This window comes from Homarus americanus, unplaced genomic scaffold (assembly GCF_018991925.1).
Source record: "Homarus americanus isolate GMGI-L3 unplaced genomic scaffold, GMGI_Hamer_2.0 scaffold11150, whole genome shotgun sequence".
NCBI lineage: Eukaryota > Metazoa > Arthropoda > Malacostraca > Decapoda > Nephropidae > Homarus > Homarus americanus.
The window spans coordinates 3077810-3098406 of NW_024720555.1; the positions used below are offsets into that span (position 1 = coordinate 3077810).

At 39.2% G+C, this 20597-nt stretch overlaps 3 protein-coding genes across 5 annotated transcripts in view; 1 reads left to right on the forward strand and 2 right to left on the reverse strand.

The window, feature by feature from the left end:
• Positions 1-15283, reverse strand: part of LOC121860625 (probable leucine--tRNA ligase, mitochondrial) — a 33221-nt gene extending 17938 nt beyond the window's left edge. The window contains exons 1-7 of one of the 2 annotated variants that reach the window (XM_042357876.1): positions 14635-15283; positions 12709-12800; positions 9118-9256; positions 4521-4763; positions 4199-4332; positions 2695-3465; positions 1180-1346 (exon numbers count right to left, since the gene is read on the reverse strand). In XM_042357876.1, coding sequence (XP_042213810.1) covers positions 1180-1346; positions 2695-3465; positions 4199-4332; positions 4521-4763; positions 9118-9216 — 1414 coding nt within the window. In that variant the 5' untranslated portion in view covers positions 9217-9256; positions 12709-12800; positions 14635-15283. Of the gene's footprint in view, positions 1-1179; positions 1347-2694; positions 3466-4198; positions 4333-4520; positions 4764-9117; positions 9257-12708; positions 12801-14480 lie in introns of both variants that reach the window. The other variant, XM_042357875.1, reaches the window with a different exon arrangement.
• Positions 15284-15386: 103 nt separating this feature from the next.
• Positions 15387-18962, reverse strand: LOC121860628 (putative uncharacterized protein DDB_G0271606). 2 transcript variants are annotated; one of them, XM_042357885.1, is made up of 2 exons: positions 18684-18962; positions 15387-17065 (listed from the first exon to the last, which is right to left on the reverse strand). In XM_042357885.1, exon 2 carries the CDS (start codon positions 17028-17030, stop codon positions 15771-15773), a length of 1260 nt encoding a protein of 419 aa, XP_042213819.1. In that variant the 5' UTR covers positions 17031-17065; positions 18684-18962; the 3' UTR covers positions 15387-15770. The 2 variants fall into 2 exon arrangements, with proteins under 2 accessions (XP_042213819.1, XP_042213820.1); XM_042357886.1 differs by having other exon boundaries at positions 18572-18962.
• Positions 18963-19031: 69 nt separating this feature from the next.
• Positions 19032-20597, forward strand: LOC121860629. Its single transcript, XM_042357887.1, has 2 exons — positions 19032-19970; positions 20114-20597. Exons 1-2 carry the CDS (start codon positions 19547-19549, stop codon positions 20527-20529), a joined length of 840 nt encoding a protein of 279 aa, XP_042213821.1. The 5' UTR covers positions 19032-19546; the 3' UTR covers positions 20530-20597.

Consider the following 20597-nt stretch of genomic DNA (forward strand, 5'->3'; position numbering starts at 1 on the left):
TACCAGACTATGTTTTTCTACAATGATATTGCCCATGCATATCAATTGTTATCTGTGCACAAGAGTACTGCATTGAAGAACTATTAACACTGTAGTCAATATATCTTTATTCTGAGGAGTCCAAATGACAACAAAAGGAAGGTTAAAACCTGTTATTCTGTTTTATGGGAAGGAGATGTTACAGCTTATTTTATACTGCTGCTACAATACACAGTGGCTGGACAGATGATCTCCTGGTTCTTAGCATAAAGCAGCTGGTGGTGTTTCCCAATCCCTTATGAAGGTGCATCAAATATTTATACCCATTTCAAGTTGAGGAAACAAGCAGTCATCCATTTGTAATGTAACATCCACCAAGGGTGTGATCTCATGACAAAATAAGTCCTTAAGCACAATATAATATGATTTTAAATATCAAATTGTCTACCTTAGGGATAAGTTAAGAACACTTAAAATATTTAAGCTGAAATCAAGGATTGATTCTGAAATCCCTCTTTCTGGTGGAGTGGTACACAGAACCAGGCGGCTCTTGTAATTTTGGAAGGGCCTTTTATGTTTACCTTCCTTCCTTCCCAGTACAACCAGCCTCAAGTAAGAGGGGCATGTGATGCTTTTAGTTGTGCAAAATTAGTCAACTTGTCCAGTTTTCCCTGGTCAAACAGGATGCTAAAGATTGGTTCTAGTAGACTAATAATTTCACTCACAACCCTGAAGCAGTTTTAAGCTGGTTAATTAATTCTGACTGGCTAGTGGGGAACAAATTCCTCCATTTTGACCCACGAGTCACCCAGGGGAGTTAGCGTCACTCTCATAATATTAGCCTTAGGAGAAGCCTCGCCAATAAGAATAATGGAGGCACCCTGCAGCTAATGAGAAAATAGACAGGAAGGGAAGATGATAGAAATCTTGATGGGAATTCCAAAGCAGCTGTCTGTTTGAAAATCCCACCAGCTGTCAGGCCATACAGTATACTATACAGTACCGTAATGTAGTTCCTTTTTTCCATTCTTTCAAGCATTTGCTGCTTGAGTATTTCACAGTGGCTGCAATCAAGAGAAAATATACACACACACACACACAATCTCCCTTCAAATGGTGTCACTTAATCACTGTCATTGCTATTACAGATATATTCTGCTTAGTATTTCCCCTTTTCACAAAATTGTTTTACATAATTACCATGTTCCTTTCCTCCAATGTATAGATCAACAGGCATCAGTTTATCTTGTATGTCGTAGCTAAAAAGATCTTGGGTGTTGTTGGAGTCAAGGTAACGTAGAAAATACCAAGAGGAATCAACAAATGTATCCATTGTGTCTGTTTCACGTTCAGCTTCAGCTCCACACCTGTCATTACGAAAAGAGGTTGAGATACCCCCCCAAAAATTAATATTCTTTTTAAGGCTAGTCCCACTTAATGCAGAGTGGGTGGAATCATGAGAAAATAAATACTGTAGCTACACACAGTTTTAGTGATGTAATAGATGTGTACAACTGTGGTACTGTACTTCCCTTCCATAAATAGGCTTTAATAATTCTACCAGATTTATCTCATTCATTCATGTTCAATTTAATGGAGATAAAACAGAGGAAGTGAAGTTTTCCAAAAAAGGGAGATGTGTCACTCATTGAAATAATTAGTGATTAAATTAAACTGTAGAATAGTGGAAGACCAAAACATAATGCAGCAATGAGAATGCTATGGAGACAAAGAAGTATATATCAAAGGAGAAAATACTGAGCTAATATAATTATTTGGAAATGAAGTATGTATGTACTTTGGATATGAGAGGCAGGAAAAAATCAGAAATGACAGAAATTACATGCCTGAGAACCAACTGTGACAGTAAACAGGATGCAGAGAAAAAGAAACAGAAATATAAAGATATGGAGGTGTTTGGGTGAGAGGGGATCAGGTGATATGGATATGTTGAGGGAATGAGAAGTGAGAATTCAGTAAAAAGGAATGTATAATTCAGAGATAGATTGTAGATGGTGGAGTGGAAAACCAAGAAGACTTTTAATGCAATCTATATTATGGGACTGACCCCCAATTATTACCAGTATATCACACAACACAACATTTCATCACTCCTCTCTTTCTAACCCTCACTTGTCACCACCCTTTCTCTCCTCTGTCCAGGTTCCTTTCATTCATTGCTGTTTCAATAACTTTATTCTTATAACTCCTATCATATCCATGCACATTGAAATACCTTGATTTTAATTCCTTTGTTTTTATTAATAACTGAGTGAAAGGTGGGGTTAAGCTAAGCCTTGAGCAAATAACCTGCTCCCATGCTCATGTGAACCAATTTTGTATTACCAATACTCTTTCAAGCCTTCTCTCACTGTAACACAGGATGGTTAGGAGGTATATCAAGCCCTGTTCAAGTGGCCTGCTTCCAATACAGTAAAACCTCCATATAATGAACTTCTCTCCATATAATATGTTAGATGGGGGTTTTCATATCTAACAGACCCTTGATATAATTGAGTTTCATCTCTATATAGTTCATCAGATTGAAGTTTCATATCTAACAGACGCAATATAATGGAAATTCTTCTCCATATAGTCTGTTAAATAGAAGTTTTACTACAGCCAAAGGAATTAATTTTTACTATCCATATATAAATTAAAAAAAAATATATTTCTTATTATATTCAAAATTCAAATTAGGAAATATTCACTAACCTTGGACAAGTGCATTTCAACCAGTCACTTGCCTCCTTGAGTGGTGATACACCTCTCCTTGGGAAGCTTGTAATCTTGGGTAGTTCTACTGGTAACTGGTTCTCGGGTACAGGAACTAATCCACAATCCGGGCAGTGAATGATTGGAATTGGAGTGCCCCAGTATCGCTGTCTTGATATCAGCCAGTCACGTAGTTTAGCACTTGTCTGAAATCCCCCCATCCCAAGCTCAAGAAGTTGCCTTGTGACTATGGGTCTTGCTTCATCGAGACTCAACCCATTCATGGTGTCCGAATTTACTAATTTATCATTTTCAATTATTTTTTGAATTGTAAAATCACATTTCTTTGCAATACTTTTATCAATATTTGATATACAGGGTATTCCTACATAAAACTCTGAATCTTTAATATATGATAAATCATCACAAACAATAACTGGGATCTGTCTTTGAGTGATGGGACATACAGCTTTAACATTCAATAACTGGTATTTATCATACTTGTGTATTTTGTATGAGTCTGAATCTAATTTATGTCCACTGCGAACTCCAATAAAACTTATTCCATGTAAAAGTTCAGGTTGTGCCATCCATAGGTAAATTTTTCCACTCATTGGTGCCAATTTTTCTTCCTCACTATTAACACAAACTACCGTCATCTCTACCCTAAACCCTACACAATCTCCAATCCAGTGGCGCTGAATCTTGATGATGTCACTCCAATTTTCTAACAATGGGTCAGACAAACCATCCAGGAGTGATTTGGAAAATCTGAAAAGTGAAAAATACACTTGTCTTAGACATGGTTACCAAAATGTATCAACTATATCATGAGACAGTAGCATACAAATATATATTAAAAGAGTAACAAAGTACAGTAATCAGAGTATTATTCAACTGTACAATTAAAAGAGGAACTTTGACAATTATGTTTCTGAAAGACTTACATTTTACTAAATTACCATGATATCAAGAGTGCTCAGTCCATAATTTAAAGAATTACTAAATTTCTAGGTCTTCCTGAAATTACAGAAGTACAATACGAAGGAGTAAATATAATAAAACTAAATGCTGATAATAAAAATATACTGAAAGTAAGTACAGTATGAGGATAGTTTTACTTTTGAATTTTATTGCCTCTGCTATCAGTGGGACTCCCCTTCCTCTCATAGAGAAACAATACAGTAATAGTGTACTGCACATGATAAGGATGTGAGGTGAACACGGCAGGGGTTATACCTAGAAAAGTAGGAAACAGGAAAAGAGACTGCTAAAGTATGGGAAACATATTAACAAGATAATGGGAAACTTCCGTTAATTGAATATATAGTGTAAAGGTTGAGTCTGTAAATAACCACCATTTGGGACTAAACATTCTAAAGCAGGATTTTATTTAATGTAGAGGGAGAGAATGTTAATGCTGGGAGACCAGTGGTGGTGGGGTAAAGGAGGTGTTGGGAAGATTATTTTTAGTACTGTATGAATCAATTTAGTGATGTTATACCTGGTGGTCTTAATAAACCACTGCTTCAGGAATCGGCTTTCCACCTTAGCACCAGATCTCCAAGAACATCCATCAGCATCCACTTGCTCATTTGCCAACACTGTCTGATCCACAGGGTCCCAGTTCACCAGTGCCTGTAAGAAAGGATGTACAGTACAGTACAGTACAGTACAGTACAGTACAGGGTATTCATAATGATTGACAAATACTTCAAAATCTCATGATTCATATTTCATAGCACACAGAAACATGAAATCCCAATATTCCTAACAGACTATCACTGACTATCAATTATTCAAAAGATAATATCATAGTTACTTACTTCTTCTTGATACACCAACCCTGCTCTGAACAAACGTAAAAAAATAGCTTGAGTCCAACGGTAGTACTGTGGATCACAAGTAGCTATCTCTCGATTCCAGTCAAAGCTGCAACCCAATTTGAGCAATTGGTCCTTCATCTGCTGAATGTTGCTGTAGGTCCATTTTTCAGGCATCTCATTGGAATCAATTGCTGCATTTTCAGCAGGTAGACCAAAAGCATCCCAGCCCATAGGATGAAACACCTGATCAATAAAATTAAAAATACTTTTTTCATGCTTTCAAACCTTTTTCTGCAATTTTGTTGGGCGGACAGAATCAAGGGTAAACACAAACTCTCATATCAATCACATTTACTACCATAACAAATTTAATCTGCTATAAAGATGTAAAATCAGAGAATGCATTGAAGGACAAACCATGTGGGATCAAAAAGGGAAGAGGATATCTAAATGAAGTACAGTATTTGCACTGAAGAGCACATGGAAGCGTTTCTGGAGAAGGAAATGATTTTGTTTTCTGGCACTGGTGTTTGCAGTATACAGTATACTGTAATAAGCAAATGATAGAGTAAACAGAAGAGTAATGTGACAAGTACTGAAAAAGTATGGGGTAAATGACATAGTTCCCTGTACATTGTACAGTACAGTATGCAGGTACACCACCGATTTTCCGGCACCCTTGGTTCCAAAGCCTTGCAGGATTATCCGTTTTGCTGTAACCGAGGTCAGGTAATAGATTCAACAATACACTCAAATATACTGTACTACACTAGACTAAAATGTTATCTCTTGTGTAAACTATGTGATGTTTATGCTCAAATTAATCACTATTTTGCAAGGATTCCAGAAATGTCATTTATATTCTGCTAAGTCTAGCCTGCAACATTTAATAAGATAAAAACTTTAAGCCTAAACTGCCTTCACCCTGGCTGTGAGGAAGAGGAGGGGGGGACAGCTGTCAAGGAGTTCAAGGGGAGATAACAAAGTGCAAAGTTATCAAAACAGAAGGAGTTTTAGTTTTTCCCTTATAAAATGTCACTGAATTGACTTGGCAGTAAATAATTTCAATTGCTGTAATTCTTGTAAAATAATAATTAATTTGAGTTCAAACATCACATACAGTAGTACCCCGATTTACGCGGTCAATTGAACCCACAGGGTACCGCGGAAAGTGAAATCCGCGTAAAGTGAACAACAGAACATATGGGATTAATTCCAATAGAGACTGGCCCGATCCCCAAACTCCACTTTTTGACGACACACAACTATGTTGTAGTAAAAATATTATCTTAACTTTATGATGGTATGCACACACAATTAATATAGAAGAGTTTAGGTTAGGAAAAATAAAGGTTAAGTAAGGAAAAATAAAGGTTAAGTTAGGAAAACTAAAGGTTGGGTGTAACACTTATGTCAGTAGAAGAAATGGGTTGGCATACGGGGATGGAGGCTGGTTCCGAGGCAGAGGGCAGATTACTGGCCCTCAGGTGAATCACCATTACTAGGTGAATCACCATCACTATCAGTCATAGTTGTCAGGGCCTCCCTGACAAATCCCTCAAAGTCACTTTCACTGTCACTATCACTGGCTCTGGCTGGCTGTGGTGGGTTGTGGGCGAAGAACTCGATAATGCTTTTTTGACGGCTAGTGTTGATGTTGTCTTGATACACCTTGATGTACGGCTCCATAGCCTGCACCAGCCGGGTATGGAAGACTTCATAGCGGTCATCGTCAGGGTCATTAGAAAGGAAGAGCTTTAATTTCTCTGCACACTCGATGGCACCCTTAATATTACTAGGCGTTAATTTGTGTTCTTCTGGGATTGACGCACCACCTTCCTCTACACTGACGTTATCATCTTCCAACATCTCGTCGGCAGTCATTTCAGGATCTCTGATCACCTCCAGGATGTCTTCGTTGGTGGTCTCGGAGAAGCTTCAGCTGTAATACTGTGCGCAGCTTCTCTTGCAAGGTCCAATGCCACTGTCACAGACTGAACCTCACCAGTCACAGGTTGACCTTGCCTCTCACCTGGTATACCATGCAACACATGCCTCCATGCGTGATGAATCATAGCTATAGACAGCTGATCCCATGCCTCCACCAAGAAGTCTACAGCTTGTTTGACGTTAAATTTTTTCCAAAACTGTTTGACGAGAACTTCTTGAGTCACCACCTCTTGTTCCTTGTCCTCGTCGCTTTTGCTCTCGCTATCGGTGTCACCCAGCTTACGCAACTCATCCTTGGTGTTGGTACAGTCGTTCAGGAGCTTGAATTTCTTTGCCGCGTATGCAACTTTTACATTGCAGATCAACTCCTGGTCCATGGGCTGGATTAATGACGTAGTGTTGGGAGGAAGGAAGACCACTTTTACGTTGGGGTGACGATCCATAAGTAGGGGCGAGTGTCCTGGTGCATTGTCAAGGAGCAACAAAATCTTGAATGGAACATTTTGTTGCTCGCAGAATTTCTTCACGTCGGGAATGAAACAGTCATCAAACCAGGAGAGTGACAGAGCAGAGAATATCCACGCCTTGCGTGCGGTCAGCCAGTGGACATTAATCTTGCTCATGTCCACGTTCTTGTAGGCTTGCGGGCTGTGTGAATCACCGATAACTTTGGTTTACAGGTACCGGAGGCATTGGTGGTAAAGAGGACAGTGATGCGCTCCTTCTGCAACTTCCGACCCCGAATCTTGCTGGCAGACTGGACAACTAAGGTCTTGGTAGGCAGTTTTTTTCCAAAATAGGCCGGATTCGTCCATGTTGAACACCTGGTCATCAGTGTACTGCCCTTCCTCCATAACCTCATGTAAGAACGGAGGAAAATCTCTAGCCGCCACACGGTCAGCACTCGCTTCTTTACCACCAATGTTGATGTTGGTGATATTGTTCCTCTTCTTAAATCTATGCAGCCAACCAGAGGAAGCATTGAAGGGTTTGTGCTCTGCAATTCCAGTCTTACGTGACACTGCTGCGTACAGTTCACGTGCGTACTCTTGAACGGATCGCGTGTCCACCGCCATGTTGCGTCGCGCCTGACGAATCAAGTAACTCACCAGCAAATTTTCCACCTTTAGCAGCACCTTGTTCTGGCAATACTTGATCATTGAAGCACCTGCAGACTTTGTGATTCTCATGTGCTCTTTGATCTTGGCTGCATCCTTCTTAATAGTACGAATCGTAGATTCGTTGACTCCATGCTGACGCGCGAGATCAGCTTGACGTGTTCCTTTCTCCAAATCTTGAATTATCTGGTATTTCACTTCGTAGCTTAGGGAACGTCGTATCTTCTTTGGCTTAGGGCGGCTGGGTCCAGGTAAGGAAAGGTTTCTCTCTGGTGGCGGTGGTCCGGCGGAAGCCATTTCACAGAACAATGGATGCACGTATACACGGTGTGGCCTGGAGGGATGAAACTGCCGTGGTTAGGTCGAGCGTCGTCTTTCTTCCCTCCCTCCCGCGGGTGGACACGTCATATTACTTTAAACCAATCACAGCTAGCAGCGGAGGGAGGTAAGGATGCATGGCCAATCACAGTCCGATACGTCATATGACGTCACTGATAACGCAACAGAGACATGCACTGTGCAACCTTACCGCGTGGCTTGCCCAGGCGGGAGCAGGCGGGAGGGTTGAATCTAAAAATAGCGTCGAGCCAGACACTCTGCGCGTATATGGGTAGATGCACCGCGGAAAGTGAAAGTTCGGTTCTGGCAAGGCACCGCGTAAATGAGAAATCGCGGAAAGTGAAACTGCGTAAAGCGGGGTAATACTGTAGTTTGCTCTGGACATAAATTTTTTAGTAATTAACTTATTACAGGTTTACCCTAAGGACAATTATTTCTTTTACCTCTTCACAATATATAATTAGGATGGTGTGTGCATGTAAATGATTAAAAATTAAATGAAGAAAGTTACATATATCTTCCAGAAAATATGAGTTAAAAAACTTGTACAGTACACAAATGTACTACACAAGACTAAAATTTCTATCTCTTGTGCAAACTATGTGATATTTATACTCAAATTAATCACTATCTTACAAGGATTCCAGCAATGCAATTTATATTCTGCTATGTCTAGTCAGCTACATTTTATAAGATAAAAACTTTAAGCCTAAAACTAGCTTCACTCAGGCTGGGAGGGAGGGAGGGAAGTTAAGCGCCCTTCATAATTTTGTCCGGACTAAAGGAGTTCCCAGGTAATCGTGGTGTACCTGTACTGTATTTAATAACAGTAGACCACTAATAATTATAATTAAATAATATTGTCCCTTTGAATCAAATGCTACAACAATATAAACAAAGTAGTATATTCTATGGCACAATTATCACAACAAAAGAGCATTAATTGGTTCAGCATAAGTTGGGAGACACTAAATGTGATATTTTGGCTTGAGAGGAGTTTTCCTGTATATACTGTATCTGGCATTACTCTGTACATTTTATTGCTGAAAGTGCCAGCTCTCCCAAACACATCTATGATCAGGGTAAAACAAACAGGAAAAGCTCTATTTAGACAATGTATTTTTCTAGTCTAAAACTGCTAAGCTAGGGTATAAATATATATTGTAGTGACAAGACGTGGAAATACCTACCTTGTATCCTCTGAGGCGGTAGAACCTGGCCATACAATCACTAGTGGTGTAGACTCTGACATGGCCCATGTGTAACTTTCCCGATGGATATGGAAACATTGAGAGAACATACTTCTTTTCGCTGCCACTCTCAGCCTCACTAAAAATATATTACACTGTACAATAACAATTCAAATGTTCTGTACTTTCAAACTTATATTACTCATAGTACATATTTCTTAGAAAATTGTAGTTTTATATTTAATACTGTAATTCAAACCCTGAAGTACAGTACAGTGATCCCTCGGTTTACGAACGCCTCGGTTAACGAAATTTCGGTTAACGAACTGCCTTCCATAAGAATCTTCAATTCGGTTAACAAAAAAAAATTCGGTTAACGAATTTCTTACAAACCGACCTCAACATGTTTTCGCTTGCACTGGCCGGGCAACCAGCTTTAGTATCAGTCCGCCAATACATTAATCGGTTCTAGGGCTTAAATTCCTTACTATTTTAGTAAATATCAAGAAGTTTATACTATTCAATAATTTTAAAAGTTTAATGTTCAATTTTTTAGTCATTTTAACAATTATTGAACATAATTGAAGGTAAAGTGACTAGTTTAATGCGCGGCATCCAGCCTGTTAACACAGCAAACAGGCGTTAGTCTCTCTCTGTTTTCACTGGAGGTAACATCTTGCTTGAGATTCTCTTCAACTAAACGCTTTTTTTCTGTGTTTCCAAGCAAATTATTGGTCATTTTGAAATATATTTTACATATTGACAATATATAATGCAGTGCAGTGTTGATTTAAAGAAAATAATCTTGAAATACACCAAGAGAACTAAAATTTTATGGGTGAAATGGTGCCATGGGGTGACTTCTCTTCCACCCCAATGCCTTCTCTTCTTCCTTCTCCTCCACCCCCATTCTAATTCCCATTATCATCATCATCATCATCATCCAGGAGCCTTCTACATACACACCTCAAGGTAAGTGAACTTTTCTACCATTTTTGTTGAATTTAGGAAATTTTCGGTGAGCTGGAACCAATTACCCAAAAACCCATTGAAACAATGGTTTCGGTTAACGAACTTTTCGGTTAACGAACAACCTGCTGGAACGGATTGAGTTCGTTAACCGAGGGACCACTGTATAGTAATCACAATAAAATATTTCAATTCTCCTTTCAGACTACAATATTTTTTCTTTTTCTTGCCTTACATCTTTGCCAGTCAGGTGGTGAGTCTGTTCTCTGTTATGCACTGTTGGCAAGTGCTGAATTTGCACAGGCTTTTGAAAGTACCTAAACATTCTAGTAGGTTATTCCAACAGCTCAAAACTCTTTACCCCAAAGAAGTTAGCTCTATTTTTTGTACTGATAGCTTCTCAAACTTGAGGCTGTGATCTATTGTGGGGTATCCATCCACTAACCCAGATATGTAGTACATGTAACTGAGAAATGTTCTTTTAGGTACAGTACTTATAAACTAGTTTTAAATCACCCCACGTCCGTCTATAGTATAAACCAGGCAATTAAAGATGTTTTAATTTCTCTTTCGTGGTCCACCTTTGAATGTCCTCAATCAATTAGCATCCTCTTTCCTGCCTCTACTGTACAGGGATTATTTTCATCACGATTTTATGATTTACAGTAAAATTCTCTTGACTTGCTTAGATTGGCATACAATTATTACACCTCAGCCTCTTCACTACTGTATTTCTTAATCTTCCTGTGTGGTGGCCCCCAGTTGCAATGTCAATTTATTCTTTTATATATATATATACTGTATATATATATATATATATATATATATATATATATATATATATATATATATATATATATATATATATATATATATATATATATATATATATATATATATATATATATAGGGTGTTCTGCTCCATTTCAAGTCAAGTGCCATAAATTAAGGTAAGACGTACTGTACAGAATATGAGTGTGCATCATGTTAAATAGGGCTAATCTTATTTAGGAAAAAATTTTCACCTGTGCATGTTATGATTTGAACCCAGCCCACCTAGGTTGGCAGTTAGATTCTCACATACTTCTCATTAAGCTTTAAAATGCAACTGATGTTTAAGACATACTGTATAGGAATAACTTTATACATTATACTACAGTACAATACTTTACAGTATACCGGGGGTCCCCAACTTACGAACGTCTGACTTTCGAACACGTGCCGATTCGAACAAGGTCCCATGAGGTCAATTATTTTAAGAATCCGACATAGGTACAACTGGTTCGTAGTATGGGAAATTAACGTACAAGAACTAGTTTGCGTGGAGTAGTGGCGAGGCAGAGCGGCGCGTGGGGAGTAGTGCATCACCCAGCCACGGCGTCTTAAGGGAGAGTCAGTACGCTTTACCCTCACCACATTAACGTGTGATCAAGTGCAAATGGTGTTTTTTGCTTATTGACTAACTATTTTTGCTCTCATCATGGCTCCCAAATGCAAATCTAATGCAACTGATAGTAGTGCATCCAAGAAAAGGATAACAGTTATAATGGAAGTGAAAGTTGATGTAATTAAACATTCTGAAAAAAGGCAAAACACCCTCAGTCATTGGGAAAATGTTGTGCTTCAGTGGGTCGGTTGTTCAGTCGGTCAAAACCAATGCACTCAGCTGTGATAAGAAAACAAAGAAGTGGATTGTTACTTGAAATGGAAAGATTGTTAGTGATATGGGTGGAAGATCAAAATCAACAGGATTTGCCTCTAAGTCTAGTCTTGATTCAGGAAAAAGCGAGAAGCTTGCATGCTGACTTGAAGGCTAAGTGTGATGGTGAAAGTGATGGGGAAGATTTTGTTGCTAGTAGGGGCTGGTGTAATCGGTTCAAGGTAAGGCCAAATGATGTTTGGAAAAAACACTGCCCACAGTTTGTCCACGATTTCAAGGGCTCTGAAAATGATGTTGGGGAAATGACACAGCCAGTGGTAGACCTTGGGAACCAACTCCAGCTTGATATTCATGAGGATGAAGTCACACAGTTGCTTGAGTCTCATACTGAAGAATTAAGCAATAAGGAGCTGATCAAACTGGAGAAGCAAATTTTGTGTCAGAGGATGTAGAGGAAACTGAAACTCCGGAACTAAAGGGATTAATTACAAAAGAAATGGCAGATGGTTTCAGGCTTATTGGAGAATGATTGTTTAAATTTAAACAGCAAGATCCCAACACAGCAAAATTCACCAAGATTCATAGAAGTATTACTGAATAGCTACGATACTACAAAGAGATTTATGACAAAAAGAAGAACATTTCAGTTCAACCATTCCAATAAAGTCTCTGTCACTCCTACAAATGCTGATCTCTACATGCAAGCCAGCCTCAGGTTTCAATGTAAGTGTTAAGCTTTAATTTTTAGTTTCCTTTACTGTATTTTTATCATTCAATTTCTTCTCTCTTAAATGAAGTGATTCAAGATATATAAAAGGACTTAGACTATGATATAGTGCACATTGGGTACTAGGTATGTGTTTCGACTTATTTACATTTCCAACTTAAGAACGTCCTCAGGAACGGAACTCATTCGTAACCCAGGGACCCCCTATATATGATTACCGTAAATGAACACTTACCCAGGTTCAACTAATCCTTGGGAAAGGGTTTCAAATTTATGTTTCCAGAAGACCTCAACCTCTTTCTTAATTTCAGTTGGTAATTCTTTTTCCTGAAAGATTAAATAATTGTAATAGACTGGAGAAACACAAGGCAGATTAATAAGATGTCATGTTCAATTATGAAGTACTATACGTACAAAGCTCTATTGTATGTTGTGCAGCTACTAGGCTGCAAGCTGCTATCACAGTGGGTACTTTAAGTTATTTCAATGTTAAACCAGTGCTAAAATTAAGTCTAATATACAGTAATTTCAATACTGACTCTACCTTGAAAGGGCATTGTGTGTCTGCTAGGATAATACCAATTATTTTCATGAGATCATAAGAAGATCTGGATATTTTTGTATTAGTATATACAGTATACCAGTACAGTAGCTTCATCCATAAATAAGGCTATGTAACCTCATTAAGTACTAACAACCCTTTGGACAGGGCAGGTCTCATTGAGGTAAATTTTCACTTGTTGCCATTATTTGAAATCGAAGTTGAAACTGTTTTTCCGGTGGTTTTTGATGTGTTATGAACGAATTTGACTTTTATTTCTGGCTCAAATCTAGAAATTTGTTTTAAAAATCAAGGTAAAAAGTGTTCAAAGCACAACTAAAATTATTGGAAAAATCGTTTTGAATCTAACCTAACATAACAGGAGGGCTCCACAGTCATTCAATGTAGTGGGTGTGTAGTGCTATGTATGAACACATATCATAAAATTTTAAATATTTCGCTTATATGTAAATAGTGCCAGAAAGGCTATTGAAGAAAAGTGTCTTAGAATTGTCAAAAATTGTCGATTGCAACTACAAGTATAAAATTCACGAGATTCGTTTAGTGGCAACAAGTAAAAGGTAAATTTTCATACATAATAAAATATCTCGCTTATATGTAATTTTGGTAATATTGCAGCAAACAGCAACCACAGAATTCCAGAAATTCACTACACTCAATCAATAGAACTATTTTTCTATGATCATTTTCTTATATTACATTAGGTTAGGTTAGGTTTAAGTTAGGTAACATTTTTTTATCAGATTCTTTGGTTGCACATTTGCCATTGATTTAAAGTTTCATAGAATTGTCAAAATTACTGACTGCAACTATAAAATTCCCGAGATTGTTTAGTGGCAACAAGTAAAATAATCTCATTTATGGTGCAAATTATGTATAAGAGGAGATTTTTAACATTTTATTATGTATAAAAATTTACCTTTCCCTTGTTGCCACTAAACGAATCTCGTGATTGCAATCGGTAACTTTGACAATTCTAAGAAATTTTTCTTATATTGTAATTCTGGCACTAATAATATATAAGCGAGATAATTAACATTTTATTATGTACATATGTGGCAGCACACACCCAGAACATCGAACGATTATGGAGCCCCAGGTTAGGTTAGGTTAGGTTAGATAAAAAAAAAATTCTGTTGGTTTTTTAATGTTTCAAACACTTTACCTTGATTTTTATAGCAAATTTCTAGATTTACAAACGACCTAACCTAACCGGCTTAGAACCCCCCAGATAATGTGGGTCGTTGCAGGGGAAACATCATAGAAGAAAAGTGTCTTAGAATTGGTTTAACTATTGATTGCTCCCATAAAATTCTCAAAATTCTCTGGGTGGCAACAAGTGAAATTTTACCTCATAAATGGCAATGAAGTGTCTTACAATTGTCAAAATAATTGATTGCAACTATACAATTCCCAAGAGTGTTTAGTGGCAACATTTGACTTACACAATGTGGCCATATCCCCGTTTTGCTAAATATAAACCGATGATAGCAAGTTATAGGTGAGACTCTTCTTTCCACCAATACTTTTGTTAGTTTGCGTAATTTCTCCATAACTGATTTATCGTTCACTATACGCTAGATGTAGGAGTAATGTTACCTGTCTTTGTATTTAAACTTGTAAATTTGCAGCCTCTAAACACTTTACTTAATTTGTTCAGGGGATTATTACTTTTCGCTAAACACATAAGCCGGCGTGATCTATTAGGCTGCTATACAAAAGGCAAGGGATTATTAACCTTAATCGTCAACTATTATCTTAATATCAGTACACCGTTAGGCCACTATTCCCAGTTTGGTTCTTTACCAAACTTATTATTGTTTATTTTATAATTTATTTACTTTTGGTATAAGAATAATTTACACAATACATTCCCAAGTATAATCATTTGTTATGGTAGTAAACACCATCAGCGAACAACTCCATCGACACCAACAACTGCTGGGAGTGTTTACTACCATCGAGGGTTATCTAATGAACAGAGGCTAACCGATGTTGGCGTGTTGAAATTTTGGTATAATAATAATATTTATTCAATGAAGTCTTAAAAGTTTACAGTTGCTTTAGCATGCATATAGACAATGCATGTGCATCGGGCTATAGACAACAAAGAGTACATACTTATATTATTTACCTAATCGCCAGTTCGCCACCCACTGGAGATGACCATGCCAAGGGAAGGAGGCCAGTGGCCTGTGTAGGGTCCCTCTATGGCAGGGGGTCTCAACCAGGGGGGAATTTCCCCCCTCAGGTTTTCAGGGGAAACTGATACTAATATGGAAAAAATAAAGGATTTTCAGTATTATATGCATATTATTTGGAATTCACTTTTTGAGGCAGACAATCTTGGAAAGGAGGGGGAAATGACATTCTGACATATGGTGAAAGGGGTGCATGGGGCAAACAAGGTTGAGAACCACTGCTCTATGGGCTATTTTTAGGGGTTAGCGGACGTATGGGCCACATTTAGGTTATGTTATATTATGTTAAGTTATATTAGGTCCTAACCACCCTGACCCAAACGAAACGTCCCGTGACCCAAATGTCCTACATTCATTCTGATTCCAAAGTTGGACTGGTAGACCTTTCCATTATATAATTTAGTACACTTTTACGTGATATTGCATTGAGAATACTGTATATTATAAAATCCAAATGTTAATACTGTACACTTAGTAGTCTACACATGATGATAAACGTTTTTAAACTGAAGTTTAGGTAATCAGTACACAACTCTAGGTAGTATCTTCTAATAAGACGTACAAGTAACTCTGTGTGTTGTGGTCGAGAGAACTGTTAAGACTACCCCACATCATTTTGGCCGAAGAGCGAAGAAATTGGCAAGCATTTTTTAACTTTTCACCAAGTCCATGCACATCAAGTGCCATGTTGTCGTTGAATGATCTTGGATTACGCTGAGAAGGGTGCGTGTGGTCAGTTGCAGTTGTAGAGAACGTCGTTTGGTCAGCAGGGGTCACCAGTAACGTGCGCATTTCAGATGGCTCCGGTTTGCTTGTAACATTACCTTCAATGAAGTGGCTGAATGACAACCATTTTTCATTTTTCGATAAACTTCTCCCATTGTCGTTATTATTGTTATTGTTATTATTGTTGTTGTTATTATTATTGTTATTATTATTGTTACTGATATTGATGATGCTGACGAAGGAGGAAAAGGTACCAATTAGAAACACCAAGAAAGGGAAAGCAATAAAAGATCCCCCACAGCCATCACGGGGAACCCGAGAATGTGGAGTGTTGGAGGGCTGGGCCCACCAAGGACGTGAAAACCACGCCTCAGGGGCAGCAGGCCTTTGTTCTGTTGTGGGACTCGAACCCCGTAGAATGAAGTCTGTTAACATTTTATGGTCCGATAAATCCATTTGTTCATACTGCATGTAAGGTTTTACTCGTTCATGTTTGTCTGAGTCAAGGAAGGTATGAGTAGGGTGATGGTTCATACCAGTACGCTCTTGTGGTATGTTCTTGTTCTGATGCACCTCTTCAGTTGGGAGGATCTTGGGTGGTAGGTAAACACTATATGAATTGTATAAAATTTTACCATCCGAATTAAATGCAAAAGCCTTGTCCAACAAACGTTTGACTTTTGTCTCAAAATTTTCTAAAACCATCCGCTTGTTTGTACACAGGTCAGGGATCACTGCATGGCTTCCGGAGTTTGATTCAGTAAATAGGTTACTGAGGTCCCTGAATGATTTTCCCTGGCGTTGGTTAGACGACAAATGCTTCCTCGTGCTTTCTACATATCCTTTGGTGGACGACATGGCTTGTACTGTAGACATAAGTTCCAAGTTAAGGGCTGGACGGCTATCCGTTAGGGAGGTGTAATTATCACTGCCAGTGGCAGTAAAATGTTCAAAATTATCAGATATAGTTGTGGTGAAAGTGTGACCAGGAGTAGGGTGGTGATGCAGGGTGCGGGAGGCTACCAGGTGTAGCAGCAGCAGCAGCAACTGGAGGAGGTATAGCGTCATGGTCACCGTCAACGGTTGAAGTCATCACAACTCACCTGGAATGATCCGTAAATTATGATATTTCTATACTTACATTATATTAGTGAAGATATAAATCATGAAATTATGGGATTCATAATTTTTTGCAAATGTTTGTATACTTGCATGTGCATACGCACGTGCGCTTGTATGTATGTATAAATATGTATAGATACACAAATGAGCATGTGTAGGCACATACATGTATGCACGTGTACGTATTCACAGTAAACGACACCAAGCTGTACGCTTCCGAGGGGCTGTCTCCACCTTTCAGTCACTCACCTGTGGCGTCCCCCAAGGCACCAAGATGGGACCACTATGCTTCCTTATGCTTATCAATGATGCCCTAAGAGAAGCCCCTGCTCGCTGGAAATATGTCGACGACTCCACCATTGGGATCAGAGGTCAACAGTTCTGCTCCCGACTATACCGCCCTTCAGGATTTATTGAAGTCTCCAAAACTGGGCCACCAACAACCACGTCACCATCAACCATACCAAGACCATGGTTATGCACATCAACCTCTCCTCCGACGTTGCCCCACCCCCCTCCATTACTTTAGGTCCCAACACACAACAGGTTGTAGTTTCCACTAAGCTCCTCGGCGTCACCATAGACAACAAACTAAATTGGAAACCACACGTCAGTGAAGTTGTCAAATCCTCCAGTTTCCGCCTCCACCTCCTCCTCCGACTCAAGTCCCTCGGAGTTCCTGCACCCGGGCTCCTCAGTGTTTACTCAACATTCATCCTTCCCAAGATCACCTATGCCTCCCCTACCTGGTCTTCCTCCATAAATGCCACACAACGTAAACACCTAGAAAAAGTGCAAAAGAGAGCATGCAAGATTATTCTCTCCCCTCCACATATCAAGAAGTGCTCAACACACTGACCCTCTCGGCTCTCACTGACCATCACCACGACCTCATCTGCAAATTTGGTGAGAAGCTTCTGCACCATCCTCGACACCGGCTCCTACTACCACTTGAGATCCCTCGCCCGAGTATTGCTGTTCAACACCACAACCGCATCCAGCCCATACGATCACGAACTGATCGCTATAAGAACAGCCCAGTCCCAACCACTGTAAAAATTATCAATAACTTGTAATCAACCAGTGTATTCACCCCCAGTCAATCTTACTTTTTGCAATGTCACTATGTTGAAATGCCCTGTATTTTGAGCTTCTCCCCACCTAGTTATTATATATCATATTTGTATCACTTATGTTACTTGTATATTATTTGTAAATCAAGAGACCCATTCCCCAATAATTGTAACTGTATATTTTCAGCCTTCCGGCTGCCATGCTTTTTCAATAAACCGTTAATTATTATCATTATTATTATTTTCTCACACGTTCATATACTATTAAGTAGGGAATATTTCCAGATAACACAAATTCACCTAAAACTAGAATTGTAGTGTACACAGTAGAAATTATGTACTGTACTGTAGCTTGATATGATAATTACCACTGAGTCACACCAAAACAACATGATAAATTTGGTCCAATCTTACCCAACTTCCTACTACGAGTACGTAAGATACGTTCAGGTTCAGGTGACGTTGGGCACAGAAATATGTTGATAGTCTCACACGTGTTACACCGATTTCTGATTGGTTGACTTACTTTCTTTACCCTGTTCGCCACATGTCAGCTTCCTAGCCGATCGAGCGGTTGGTCAGTACTTTGTTACACACTCTTAGCAGGTACTGTACTGTACCGAGCATGCACTGGCGCTTGAATGTACCTGGGCGTGTGCATTTGACTGAGCAATGTCCTTTGGGGTACTTATAAACTAATATTAAATCGTCCTTTCCTCTTCTATAGCGGGTGGCGAGGCTGGTGAGGGGTGAGTGACTGAGTGTGGCAGTGCTTCTCCGTACGTGTGTACACTGGTGGAGGTAGGATGGACATCATGGACTCATACTGTACTTCTCCCCGTTTTTTCACCCCACTGTTCGGCTGGCTGGCCACATATAGCGGTACCTACAGGCTCACCACTATGCTCTTGGTCGTAGTCAACAGAGCCATCAGCCATATAACAGGTGGTAAACGATGAGTCAGGTGTGTCCGTAGCCTCATGGCCTCGGTGATGAGGTTCAATGACTTGACATATGATTTCAATCATTTCAGGCTAAGTTTACTCACCTATCTTCAAGTGTAGGATATAATTCACATCAATAACAATGTGAACAACCAACCCATTCCCATTGTTGTCAGTAACAAGAGACATATCTACTCTCTACCTATTGACTTTCCCGTTTTCTCTTTTTGTGTGCATATCAATAAACATGAACCAGCACGTTCGTCACTGATATTGACATTACGGTTTTGACGAGCTAACCATCAGCCTAGTGTGTACGTTCGCCTGTTATGTTTACAAGTGACGTAACACAATGTACACAGCTCCCTTAATGTGATCTTCACTGGTAGAGAGAGCACCATATCCCCAGTTCTTTGTCTGTACGAGCCTGAAGCAGTGCTGAAACATGAATGGCAACTTTTATCTGTTGCTTCGTCAGTTCTCCGAGTTCTCTATTGGATTGATTCTGTTGACGGATTCCCCAAACCTGTTTGTAGGTACCTTTCCATCTCCTTTTCACCAGAATTCCAGCTCCGAATTTTATGAGGAATATGAAGGCCTTAATAATTACTGGGAAATGGAAGTTAATAATGCAGACGTGAATAAAGGTGGCGACGAAGACAGTGACTCTGGCAGCCAAGAGTACGTGGAGGGTTCTGGCATGCCGAGCTGTCAGGACTTCTCTCCAGATCCCCGTCTCACTCTCCAGCTGGGGAAGCAACTACTTATGGCAACGCCGCACCTTACCTACAGGAGCCTTCAGCTTCTTGGTATCTTGGAACATAACTACACCAACACCACCAGCGGGAGTTACAACACACTGGACCCAGGTAAGTTTATCCAGATTGTGCTGACACAGCAGTAGTAATGAAATGCCGATACTGTATACACATACATACTTGTAACAAGCATGCACATACACTCTAAATAAAACTTAAACATATTGTGCTCGACATATATGTCTATCCCCCAGGTGTGATCCAACCGCCAGGACCTACCACACAGGACGTTGATGACCTCCACTCATCTGACGAGTATCTTACAGACAGAGGCAATAATCACCACCATTTGTCTCGACGGCACGGTCATGATCAATACAAGTACGATCACGACCCCATGTACTACTCGAAGGTGAAGTGTAAACATTCCTACACGGGCCTCTTTTCCTTTTTGGCTTTCTGTATCCTCTCATTCGACATTACGGCTGATATCATGAAGAGTATCAACATCTCCATCAATATAGGTATGAACAAGATGTTTTTCCTAGTTATTGTTGTTTATGGAAGTGCTAGTTATGTTGAGATCTTAGGTTATTGGTACCATATTGTTGTGTGTGGAGTGGTGCTGTATCGCATATGTTTGTGGCGTGTGTGTGTTTTTATGGAATAATAAACAACAGTGCATCATTATTGTATAATATGGACACGAAGTAGTACCTTAAGCTGTGTATTCTTATA